This window comes from Chelon labrosus, assembly GCF_963514085.1.
Source record: "Chelon labrosus genome assembly, chromosome: 9".
Classification (NCBI taxonomy): domain Eukaryota; kingdom Metazoa; phylum Chordata; class Actinopteri; order Mugiliformes; family Mugilidae; genus Chelon; species Chelon labrosus.
In genome coordinates this window covers 10,265,777-10,278,834 of record NC_140359.1, presented here as the reverse complement: position 1 = coordinate 10,278,834, position 13,058 = coordinate 10,265,777, and the positions used below count along the sequence as shown (strand labels likewise).

General features: G+C 39.1%; 1 protein-coding gene across 1 annotated transcript; it reads right to left on the bottom strand.

Moving 5' to 3' along the window:
* ppp2r2aa (protein phosphatase 2, regulatory subunit B, alpha a) lies at positions 1 to 12,272 on the bottom strand. The gene is made up of 10 exons (XM_084552024.1): positions 11,991 to 12,272; positions 11,555 to 11,632; positions 9,621 to 9,718; positions 8,791 to 8,956; positions 8,546 to 8,658; positions 6,960 to 7,137; positions 6,407 to 6,571; positions 5,303 to 5,472; positions 5,051 to 5,142; positions 1 to 4,654 (listed from the first exon to the last, which is right to left on the bottom strand). Exons 1-10 carry the CDS (start codon positions 11,995 to 11,997, stop codon positions 4,375 to 4,377), a joined length of 1,347 nt encoding a protein of 448 aa, XP_084408150.1. The 5' UTR covers positions 11,998 to 12,272; the 3' UTR covers positions 1 to 4,374.
* Positions 12,273 to 13,058: the final 786 nt, after the last annotated feature.

The following is a 13,058-nucleotide window of genomic DNA, read 5'->3' as shown; positions in this document are numbered from 1 at the left end:
TTCAGGTTTGTAATTCTTTATTACTTTTCATCTAAACTGTACTTTATTCCATTAGACAAAGACAAACATAGCTGTACAATGAACCATTTGTAGTTTTTCCCCCTAACAGATCACCAAAACTCTTACAATCTTTATTCAAGAGCCCCTTGAGAAAAAAAGAACAAAAACATACAAATAAATGAACTTCACAAAAATAAAAGTGCATTTTGTTTTTTAACTCCTGTGATACATTAGACATGTATATAATGCTGCTGCAAGTGGGAAAACCTCATAACTCCAATTTAGACTGTTTCCTTGAGATTTTATGATCCTTTATATTATATGTAGGCCTAGTTGACCCCATGGTCATGGTCAAAAGCAATTACAGAAACGTGAAAGAACAAAACTAATTTAATCTGCCTGTAAATAAGAAAGTTTTAGATCAGAAAATCTGCATTCTTGAAGGTACAAGGTTTTGATCACAGAGCAGCGGTAAATTCCCCTGAGCAGTCTCCTTTCTGGCATGCCAGAGGAACATACTTGATTATCTTATTTCTTCTTAATGCTATAAGAAAGGCAATAGGGTTCATCTTTGTGGTTTACACCATAGCCTTGAATAATAGCTATTGGATGAAGATGATATGAGGGGAAAGAGAAAAAAAAGAATTCATTAGATGCTTTTTTTTTTTTTTTTTAATGACTGTTATTCTGCAATGATCACACTGCTGTTTTTTTTTTAAAAAGCCAATGTTACCTCCAGATTATTTTTTTTTCTTCCAAAAAGTCAATGCTAATGTATTAGTATTTAACAGTAAGTAAACACTTCCTTTAGATGAATGATGGGACAAGGTTAATCACTGATCTTATTTTGAATGGACATCTCTTCTTGTAGACTGGGGGCTAACTGACTGGATCCATGACCATGGAATGGGACAAAGGTGCCACATTATACAGGTTTATACATATATGACGTTAGACAATTAACATGAATGACCCCCCACACTGTCTTGCATTAGAAAATAAAGAGCAGTTGATTTTCAAATGGTTGCAAAGTATCTCATTAATAGAAGACCAAGAGCCCTGAGAGAGTGACACTTGACAGTAGTTCAATGCCACCGTATTGAGGCGACTAGTTATATTGGCGGCATCCTAGTGATTGGAAATCCATTCTCTATAGTAGCAGTGATGCATTTGATTGAGAAGACAAAGAAGCTTTGTGCCCTGACTGAATGGATAAAACAAAATTTTAACAAGGCGAAAAACTGTGCTATAGCAAGCTCAACATCTTCTTCATGGCAGAAATTAACTTTTCATAGAAGAAAAAAAAAGCAAGTGAAAGAAACTTCATTAAAGACAGCTAAGTTCCATCAAGTTTCCCAATAAGTTGTGACAATGAGCCGGGATTCACAATAACTGCTGCCTTTGAATGGTTTACAGTGTCCATATAAATGGCCACTCTGGCTCTCATAATATGTCTGAAGAGAACTTTGATATCCCCAACAGGGTCATCCTTTCAATATGGTTTTGCATTTCCTACATTAAGTTACCCAGTTATTAGCTTACTAAACTGTTAGCCACAGTGGCTTCAAGACAGCAGTAGTTGCCTAGCAGCAGTTTTCCCACAACTTACAGCTGATGTTACCATGTGATGCTGAGCATTTTGTGGAAACAGCGTTCCATGTTGTAGCTACAAGCTCATGAGTTCCATGTGAAGGTAGCAACTGGACCTAGGAACTAGTTCCTCTAAATTGAATTCAGTTATTATTAGGGACACCTGCGCTTTCCCTGCTTTGCCAAGCCAAAATGCCTGCTGTATAAAAACGTTCATCTCCATGGAAGATTTTCTCCATATAAACAACCATCTGCCAACCAAGAGCTTAATAAATTCCCGTTTTTAAATAATCAAATCTGTATAGGATAGCTACACATGCGTCACAGGAAAGTAAAGACATTTCTATAATCAAATCTGTTCCTTCCTAGTCAATGGTCTTGACTAGCCTTGGAGAACTTGATTCAACGGTTTCGGCAATATATGTTGATTAAAATGCCTTTCCAATGCACATAGACCCACCAGGACCTATTCTTTCACAGCAAGCGAAATGATTCATTAAACAACACCATGGCACATAAACAGAACGTTAAGATCCAAATCAACTCAGAATCCAACTCCAACTTGAAGCATCTAAACAAGTTCTACATAAACAACAGTTACAGTCTGCCAAATTCAGAAAAAAAAATACAGTTATAGTGCTTATCACTACAGAGGTACTGACACCTGAAAATACTTTTCTTTGGACATCCCACTTTTCTCGCCTGGATGTCACAGAAAATGTCTAGCTTTTAAACAAAAAATACCTGCCTAGATGAACAAAATGTCCCAGAGTCTTATGACAAAAAGGTTACCTGACCTTCAAGCACACTTCCATCTACAGCCAGTCTGAGACAGACAGCTAAAGACACTACAGTGATCAGACTGTAATCCTATTGCCTTAATTTATACAAAAATAAATCAGCTATAGTGATTATTCTTTTTTTTTTCTCCAATCAGGTACAGTACAAAACATCATATAAAAAAAGAAACATCTACAAACAGAAACTAAATCCAGAGTGTAAAGCGATCAATCAATCCGCAACAACACAACAACTTTGTGGGGTAGCCGGCAGCAGCACTCAGTCTTGGTGCCACATACCACATCACGCCATTATGCCCTTCTATGAATATAAGCTTTTGTCCTGAGCTTTATATGGTTGTCCACACCTGTGCAAGAGTGACCAGTCTGAGCAGGGGCACCTTGTCTGCAAGACAGCTTCAAATGAATAAAACTTCAGAGTGTATAGGACTGGTTACTTTGGCATGATTGGCCACCATTTAACTTCCCAAACCACAATACCTGACAAATGTGTGCACACGCCAGTCTTGTGTCCATGTTAAAGGACTACAATGGCATTTTTTTTTATGCTTTTGGACATAAACTAGAAATTACATATGCATTACTGCTGACGGTTTTCCTACATGTAGTCATTTCAATACACTATGAAAGTCAGCTTACAACTTGCTTGTGATAAGGAATATATTTTAGTTATCGTTTACAAATTAGGGTGCTCAGATTTTGGGCTTCAGCTAGGCTGAAAGTATTTAATTGAAAATCACCCTAGTCCAGACTTGATCACCATGAAGAAACATAGGTTTTGTTAAAAATATTTTATTATTTATTACATTAAAGGATCAGTGTGTAGGATGTAGTGCCATCTGGTGGAAAGGTTGGGAACTGCAATCAACTGAACAGCCCTCCCTCACCTCTAGAGTTTAGTGTTAGGGCTACTTGGTTCCCTCTGTGGATATTAAGGGCTCATTTCAAGCTAACAAAAACACTTATTGAAGTTAAAGATAACTACACTATAATGAAAATATGACTAAATTAAACCCCTAAATCCTACACACTGATCAATTAATAAGGCGGATTTTAGGTAACTTATATTTATTGTCAGATGCTAGTTTTCCTGCCATGTAATGTGTTACCACGCAACAATTACTGACTGATTCACCATTACATAATACATGTCAAGCTCATTTCATATAAGCTGACTTTCTTACTGTAGAAAAATGAATGTAAACCAGTAGCTGCTTTGAAGTTAAAAATTTGATCTAATAAATAATTATATACTGTGAAGAAATGTTAGTAGTAATGTTAAGATATACGCTATTTTTAGAGAATGAGCTAAAACACGATAAAACACTAGATTAGTCCTTTAACAGCATAATCAAGCTGTATATTAGGAAAGAAGTGGTGAGTGAACTTGGCAACTTGACAAATACTGGTCAAATATGGAGTGTCTCAGTGTTTAGCAGTGTTTCAGGTCAGTACGAAAAGGAACTTGGTGACAAAAAGACATAAAAACATGAGAAAGAACTGCCTACTCAAACATAGTAGCTACAAGAACTTAACAACTGGTAGCTATGACATACAAATTAATCAAGTCCCAATGGCACAGAAGAATAATGAAACAAACTAGCGGAAGATGTGTGAACAACACATTTTCCCTTTGGTTTGGGATGAAGTGGAGCTGCAAATGGTAGCTTTGTTAAAAGGAGTGTTCCAAATACAGGAAACCCATGACACTAAATCCCAAAGTCTGGACTCAGATCTAAAAACCCTGTGTGTTTATATCTGAAATAACACCAGAAATATGCTTGTGATGGCCTGCTTCTAGGTACTATGTTGATGCCACTGTTTTCTGTTAAAACAGTCAGTATTGTCACATACACCAGGGGCAGATCATATCAAGATTTAGGGATTTAGACCAAAAAAACAAAAAACAAGACAGCTGTTCATAGTTGTATATCAGAGCAATGGGGCTCGAGCAAAAACTGGGATCTGAGTGGTTCAACAAACTTTAGTTCAGCTTTTCCTGGAATATGTACAGATTGTTGGTGGTGGCCACAGCTATGATGTTGTCCAGAGGATGCCAGGCAGTGTGGAGGATCTTCTTGTTAAAGTCCAGACTATCTACACTGATCTCATCCTTTTTGCGCTTCCCACCTGTGCTTACTTTGCGAGGTTTCAGGACTGATCGCAACTTGCTGTTTTCCCGCGAGGCCTCAAGGGTCACGTCCTGACGGTAGCCTCTGTCAAACATCCTGAAGAAGTTGTTGTAGGAACCCGTCATCACAACGCTGAAGAGAGACGAGGTGTGAGTCAGTCCCAGCACTAATAAGCCTAGCTAAAAGTAGCCATGAGGATGTTGTTCTCTGTTACGAACCACTATCAGACACATAGACAGAATATCCTTCTGCCACCCAAAGGAAATCATTCACAGCCTTATGCTCTGCACTGAGCAGATAACCACTATAAGTGATAAGGCCCGTGTTTCTGATGTCAAATAATTGGTCTGCTGCCCAAAATGTTTGTGAGGGTTCAAAATGTTTGCATGTCCGGGATGACGATTTCCACAAATGCAGAATTACATCACTAAAATGATTACAACAGTTCTCCTGGGGTAAACATTTATGCTGACTGGACATTTAATAATAAAAATAAATAAATAAAAAATAATAAAAAATGGTTCTCACCTGTCATTCCCATTCCAGCAGCATTCAAACTTGTCAAAGATGCAGTCATTCTCATAAAGTGAACACAACTTACTTCTGAGATATTCATGCACCTGTTAAAAAAAAAAACAAAGAGGCAAGAGAGTCATAATCGACAATAACACTTCCCTCTGGTGGAGAGACAGAATGACATCATGTTTTACAGCTGGAACAAAACAGAAGGAGGAACCAAAACACCTTTAGTTTTGTGTTACCATGACGACAGTTACAGACCTGATATGTCTCGACTGGTCGGGCCTCCATGTTGAGATCCCAAATTTTGACAGACAGGTAGTCGCGAGTCATCATGTAGCGTCCACTGTGGCTGAACTTCACGTCAGAGATGGATGAGATGATTTCAGAAAAGAATGACCGATTGTTTGGATCATCTGGCTCTTCGAACACTTAAAAAAGAAAAAGTTGCATGTCATTAGGGTAAAGTGAGTGTCAACAATGGAAGAGGTAGGCAACGATTTTTATATATCAATAAAGACAATTTAAAGCAGTTACGTGTACCACTTAGTTTAACCTCTAATGAATACACTTCTATACCTGTAATTAAACAGTCAAGTCCTTGGTATTGCTCAAATTAGTTTTCACTGTTCTGGTGTCAAAACATTACCAATAACCTGGGTTATATAATAACGCATATATGCTGGATGAAAATTAAATTACAGATAACAACCTTTTCATTTTCAATAATTTGGGTAGGTGTAGGTTAATGAGATGTTACAGTGGGTTGGAAAGTTAAAATATACACATGTCTACTGTACTGGCAATGAATGCCAACTGTGACATCACCTCACGTGGCCTCTTTCTGGGCAAAACAAATTGGATTTGAGCAAACTGCAAAGACTACGGCCAGTGACCAGCTGGCTCATTCTAAAAGGTATTTGTCAATCAAAAGGGGAAAGCTGAAGAACTACTATTAGCTGGGAGGCTAGTAAGTTAGGAAGAGCAGCACATTATCCTACAAAGCTGGCTTCTCCTAAAATATACTGATAAGTTGGTCTACATCATGTCGTGATAGTATTTGTGTATTTGGTTCTCTAAGCTGAATGGCTAATCAGAGAGATCTCTCTCACCAACTCATTCTGCCTCCGATTAAAAATGCTGAATTGGCTGAAAAACTAGTGACGGAGGTCTGACTAATGACAACAGAGCAGGACAGAACAGGGGGAAAAAAGGGCCACAGACACTCATAGATGGCCTGACACTAGAAAACAACCAACTGTCACCTAGGTGTGGCACAGCTTCTCAAAATACCAAACTTATTCTGGTTTCATTATCAATCCTTCAAGAGACACAGACACGCAACATTGGTGAGACTAGACTTACTTTTGGCGTGCTTGTCACACAGTGCTGATGCCCTCATGTCACACAAGCGGATGGTGCCCTTGCTGCTGCTGTAGACGAAAGTGTTGCACTGGTTGGGGTGGAACTCGGCTGCTGTGATAACCTCTGTCAGCTCCTCCATGTTGGCTGGTTTAATGTCAACAATATCTGAAGGAGTGAGGTTAAGGTCGAACAGACGAGTTACTACAGGTGCTCTAAAGTCAACTGGACTGCAGGCATTGGAATGGCTTTCTCAAAAGAAAGTTAACACAGAATATCTCACATTTCTTCAAACTAAAACTTCCCTGGGGTCAAATATACACACTTATGATAATGTTAGAGCCATTGAGTGTATAAGTTAAAAATCCTTTGCTTTGAGGACACCTAGTGGCTATATAAATTATTACAAATTACACATACAGTGAATGAATGTGAACAACATGGTCCTGATTAGAAACTCAAAAGGCCCAGAAAGGTTGCCTATCCCATGTGAGATCTGTTGATAATGCTGACTTGATGTCAAGAAGGTGGCTGCAAGGAATTAAACAAAGGATACTAAAGCTGCGATCAGTGATCTCCAGATGCCAGAGGTTTATGCGCAGGTCATCTGCAGACAGATAGGTCTCACAATCACTGTTGACTGAGATGGAATTGATATGGTAGGTGTGAGCATTCGCAAACACTCTTCTAGGACTGGCTTCCACCATCAAGTCCATGGGCCTGAACACCGGTACCTGAAGAGAAGAGTGGGGTTAAAGACAATATATTATACAGGAAATAGATTCTGTGAGAGATCTCTGTTTTGTTAGTCACCATTTCTCACAGAAACAATGTCCCAACTGTTGTATAACTGTTGTTAAAGCTACTGGATAAATCCCGCAATATTTTATATTTATCCATTTTCTAGATACAGTTAACTTCAGGCAAAGGAAGAAGAGTTCAGCCTCAATGTGCAGACAAGTTTATATTTAGAAAACCGTTCAATAAATATAGATCTGTTCCCCGAACTGGAGGATGCACACGACCAGAGAGAAAAATATCAAGTGCTAACTGAAGCTGAATAGACCGGCTTCTGAGCATTTAAATTTACCACGGACAGGTGTAATTAAAAACGTTAATAGAGGCACTGCAAGAATTCATTTTAATATATTCTAGGGCACCAACATATCTAGCGCATCTAGATGCACTAAACGCCGATGAACCTGACAAAGAAGAAACATAAGCTTGCAAAAGTTCAACAACCTTCATCTTAATCTTACGTACTTCATTAAAAACAGCGTGTACTTCAACCATGCAGTATGCACTCAGACTTTAAAGGACAGATTATTTTTTATATTCAGTACAATGAGATGTATGGCACAATGAAATTTCGTCAACAATAATGTATAGATTATATATGATCTGTATATTATACACATTGCTTTATCTGACCTGTCATCCAGTCTCTTAGTGATCACACCAAGGGACAATACAAAACTTTAATTCATTCATTTTTTATTTTAATTCATTTAAACTTTTTGTGAAATATTTCTGATACTTATTACGGCCTTGGTCTGTCTGCAAATGGGATTTTCTGTGATGCATTCTGCATTTTATAGAGGGTTTATGTTAGTATTTTTCTTTATTTATTTTTTTAAAGTACATTTGTGATGAATAATTGCAAATGCTGTTGTATCCAAGTATACATTTTACATATTTTAATGATTACATATTACTAGATCAGGCCATCTTCCTCTATAGCCCTGTGGTCTAGTTTGGATGTTCACATGCCCATTGTAGGTGCTTTCAATAGTGGACAAAGATCAGCATGGTTACCCTAAAAAGTCTGCATCTATGCAGCCTTATACAAAAGAAACTGTGATACACTGTCAGAACCAACATAAACTTTTTCAGAAATTAGCTTCAGTAGCTCATCTGTTGGATCAGACTACACAGGCCAGTCTTTGTTCCGTGCGTCCATTAATGAGCCTTGGCCACTCATGACCCGTATGACCAATATATCCCACCCACTGACAGGTGCCATGAAAACGAGATAATCGGTGTTGTTCAGTTAACCAGTGGTTATAATGTTAAGAGTGATCGGTGTATGTTTCAGTGACACTTGCTGAACATCGCTGAGACAGACAATCAAATTTTACCCACCCGTAGTGCTGTGACAGTATTGGGATCTCTGTATCGCCCATCTTCTTCCTTCAAATTGTAGCCCTCTGGTCTCTTGTCTCGCTCACTAATTTTCCACAGCTTTATGGTTTTGTCTGCCAGTGACAAAAAACAGAGATCATGAAAAAGTCATACTCAATAACTCAACTGTGCAAAATTCTTTAATGCCCAATGGTGTGTGCACGGAGAAAGTTTAATGATCTTAGATCAAAGAGTGGTTTACAAACCATTTGTTGACAAAAGGAACTGTGCTGCATTCTTCTGAGGCAACCATCGAATCTTGTTGATCTTTTCCTCGATCTCAAGACTCTTCAGGTAGTCAAACTCTGGCTCGTGGCTCTGGAAGGTGCTGTAAACATTGTACTCTCCTCTGCACTGTGGCTGATTCTTACTCTAAACAACAAAAGACCTCAAATCAGTTTTACTATTAACACGACAGATATTAAAATTAATGGAGTTATGTATTTATGTAAAACATGTATTGTTTCGTACACATTTAGTCACATGCATCACTTGCAGTGTTTACATGGACTCTTGTATTACACCATTATAGTCCCTCATGTAACTAGTTCAAATGGAACGACTTGCTCGATCTGACCTGATCAGAACTAATTTTCCATCACATTTAGAGGAGCAGTCTAAACGTTTGACAATCCGTTCTAAAAGACAATATTGCTCCTTGTGGAGTAATCATCAGATGACGTGACGAGTCTCTGGGAGGGACAGAAACGGATGAAGGTGGGTTAACAACGAGTTGTTAGGCATCAGTTTGAGAATATGAACAAACCTATAAATGATGAGGTCAGTGTTGCTGAAAACATGGACCCACCTTGGTCATCTTTTATTGAATTAATTCATTTCATTGTCAATAAAACAAAGTTCATTATATTTCTCATAGGTTCTACGTGAGCAGAACAACTCTGAACATGTCTAAAAAGTGATTATGATTCATGTTTTGGGGCGTGTAAAGGCATATATTCTCTATCTCTAATTTTATTTCGAGTCCATGTAAACAGTTAAGTCGTAAACCCGTAAACCTGTAGCCACTGAAACGTACCTCTGGCTCCTGCTGAAAGATGACAACACGACCCCCTTTATCCCCAGTGGCAAGTAGTTCCCCAGAGTGGTTGAATTCAACAGTAGATATGATATCAGCTGCAAACAAAGTACAGAAATAAGGATCATTAAATTACTTTTGTCAATTTAAAAAAGGGATCTTGTTGCATAAATTTGTGGTTGATGTGAAAATATTTTGCACAGTGTTCTGTTTGAATAATTAGTTTCCTCCCAAAGACTTTTTTTCTTCCATCGGTGAGGGGTGAAAACCATGTCAACCATGTTGAAAACACAACACAGCAGTGACGCAAATGTACTGCACATATACACAGTACGGTGTCCTCGTGGAAATAAACGTCCTCTGAACACACTAAAATAACTATCTGGAGCGATTCAGCACTTTTCAAAGACAAGCATTCACAGCAATCAATCCCCGTTTACAGACTGGCACTATTCTGAGCAAGTGCAATGCTCAGTACAGACAATGGTGTTGTTAACACAATCCAAAGTGCCTGATACGACCTGACTCCACACAAATTACCATATAAAACACAAGTAGACAGACAGAAGTAGAATATATATATATATATATTTTTTTTTTTTTTACAGGAGTCAAATAAAACAACTATTGTAATGACGAGTTTGCAGCCTATACACTGTCATGTATTGACACAAGGAGAGGTTCTCATTTATACTTGTTCTCAGGCAAAGCTTACTATAAACAGACGTGTAACGCTCTGCACACAAATATGTTCACTATGTACTGTAAACATGTTTTTAGTACTGATTTTTTTTTTTCTTCTTTTATTTGCATTATTTAGGAGCTTGGACTTAGGGGTTACAGTGTTCCTGCCCTCGAGCACCTTCCTTGTATGTGTATATACTTTGCCGGTAAAGCTGATTTACATGTTACTTACACCACTGCAACGGTTAGTTCACCAAAATCACAAAAAAGAAAGATACATTTTCTCACTTAAACCAAAGGTATTTAACATACTGAGACGTTTCAGAAGACCATCTGAGTGACTAGATGGAGCTTAGCGTTGACTTAGTGCACCCTGTGCAGTCGAACCCAATCAAGCTAATTGCTCAATCAAGTGAGAGTGCTGCTTCTTCAGCTTCCTACTCGTTTATGAAGTGCTCCTGGTAAAACCTGTGACTGCTCCATTCTGATATGAATTTCACTTTTAAGCAGTCAAATAACACACAGGTGAATTGTAAAGGTAGTCAGTGTTTAAATTCTTATGTAATTATTCCAAAAATAGAAGACGCAATGGTCTGTAAACATGTACGTGCCACACCACTGCAAACAAACGAATACTCTCCTTCAAGTTTGTTAGGTACACGAGAGAAAACAAATACATTCTCATACCAAAGTCAAAGTGATCAATGTGTTTCTATTCAGCCTGGCCAAGTGACTAAACTAGGGTTGACACAATTTAGTGGTGCAACACAAATACTACAACCCACTGTCTCTAAAATTAAAACATAGTTGAATCCAAAGCTCTCTCAGTTATTTTAAACGAATGATGAATAAGGGAGCTAAGATTTAGTACGGGACTATTTGTTTATACTAGTGTAACTTATGAACTGGCAAGTAAGTGTACACAGATTGTTGTATTTTCTTCTGTCTCCTCACTCTAATGCTGCCCTCTCTCCCTGTATTCTCCTACAGTGTATCAACTGAGGTGCATCTTATTTTGTCTGTATCATAATTCAAGTGTGAACACTCTGCTGTTGTAAATGTATGTTTTCATATAGTCATGAAGCTAAGAGTGCAGGCCTGTTACATGCACTCACCAGTGTACCTGCTGAACTGGCAACTGAGTCTAAAAGTGTAGCAGCAGCAGTAAAGCAAACCTCAAAGCAAGCAGTCACAGGGAGGATGTCAATAAGACACTGCAGGCTAGCTAAATGTTCACCACACGGACTTACCTTCAGCGATATCGTCATCTATGGCTCCTTTGACTTGGGAGAAGCACCACTGCACATCACTGCTCCCACCACCGGGCCCTGCACAAAACACAATCCCAACTTTTGACACCATCACAGACAACTTCACACGCGTTAGCCGTGAAGCTAACTTAGCTCGCAGGAGTAATTTGAGAAGCAGGCCGCTCCTTACTTCCCACTTACCGCGCATTGTACCTGGTTTAGCGAATTCACTGGGATTGGAAATACTTTAAGCCTGTTTACTGAGCAAAACGCCCACTCCCACACTGTCAGCGACTCAAACTGGCATCCTGGAAATAGCCTAGCTAGCTAGTTAGCATGCGCTGGTTAATCATAACAGAAGCCCATCATCTCTGCTAAATAGATAGCTGCTAAATAATAACTGAACCCACTGTTCTCTGACAGTCTCTGCTTTTACCTGCCATGGTGAGAGGCGCAGTTAGGGGTGTCTGTTGTGGGCTTCGGGCCCTGGACGGAACAGTGCTGACCCGGGTCGGCTGGGAGGTTCTGACCGAGGAGGAGTGGAGGAATGAAGCCGGGAGTGCTGCTAATAACTCCGAACACCTTCCTCGAAAATCTTCGGCCCCGCTGATGTAGACTGCAGGAAGTAGTTTTCAGCCACAGAAAGTAACCTACAAGCATCGACAGCGGATTGTAGACTTTGCACTCTACTTTGAGATTTCCCTCGCCTCTGCCTCTTCCAGCATTACACTTTCAAAATGGCGCAGCGCGGGCGGCGTTCAGCAAGCATCAGAGAGCTGTGAGGCTCCACCATGAAATTAACCTGAACCGTCAGCGACACGGGTCTTCTTCCTTTCCGCGGAGACCATGCGGTTACTTGATTTATTCCGCTCTTAATTCTCAATGAAAAGTATAAAAGGCTATTTTCTAAAAGCCGATAATACACAAACCCCGCCCGTGTGCATTGTTTCAGTAAATGGAATCGAACTAACCCGCGCACGCAGGATGAATTTAGAAAGTGAAGCCAGAAAAACAAATATGAAGTTTAATTCAGAAATATTTATTTAATTTCTATTTTAAATCTAAGTATATCTAATGGTAATTCGATTATCGTTCACAATATAACTATTTTAAGTGATTTCTTTTTAATGTGATTCGTTGTTTACTGTGCGTTTGATATGACAGTAGTTCACGCAACTGGATTTCACAATATTAACAGTTTAACAAGAAGTGAATTTGCGAAGCGAGGGTTGAGGGTGCAGCAGTGGCAGTAATGCAGTGGGAGTGGCACCTACAGTTTTCCACCAGAGAGCTTTAAAAACACAGCACCTGCCCAGGTTCTTGCACCTACAAAGACATCTGATTTGTTACTTGCTTCTCTGAACAGTCAACATCCAGTAATTAGATGTATATAGAAACACATGACCTCCCAAACTAAATAGACTGCAGGCAGGAGGGCCTGAGTTACCCATACTGTTACTCTGAGGGCAGAAATGAATGTTGGCCTTTTACACCACACTTGAAA

Excerpts from the sequence above, each read along its gene's own strand:
- ppp2r2aa (XM_084552024.1), bottom strand. Across the intron at positions 8,659-8,790 it reads GTTCCTTTTGTCAACAAATG|ACAAAACCATAAAGCTGTGG; the intron begins GTTTGTAAACCA and ends TGTCACTGGCAG. Across the intron at positions 4,655-5,050 it reads TGCTGGAATGGGAATGACAG|CGTTGTGATGACGGGTTCCT; the intron begins GTGAGAACCATT and ends GTCTCTCTTCAG.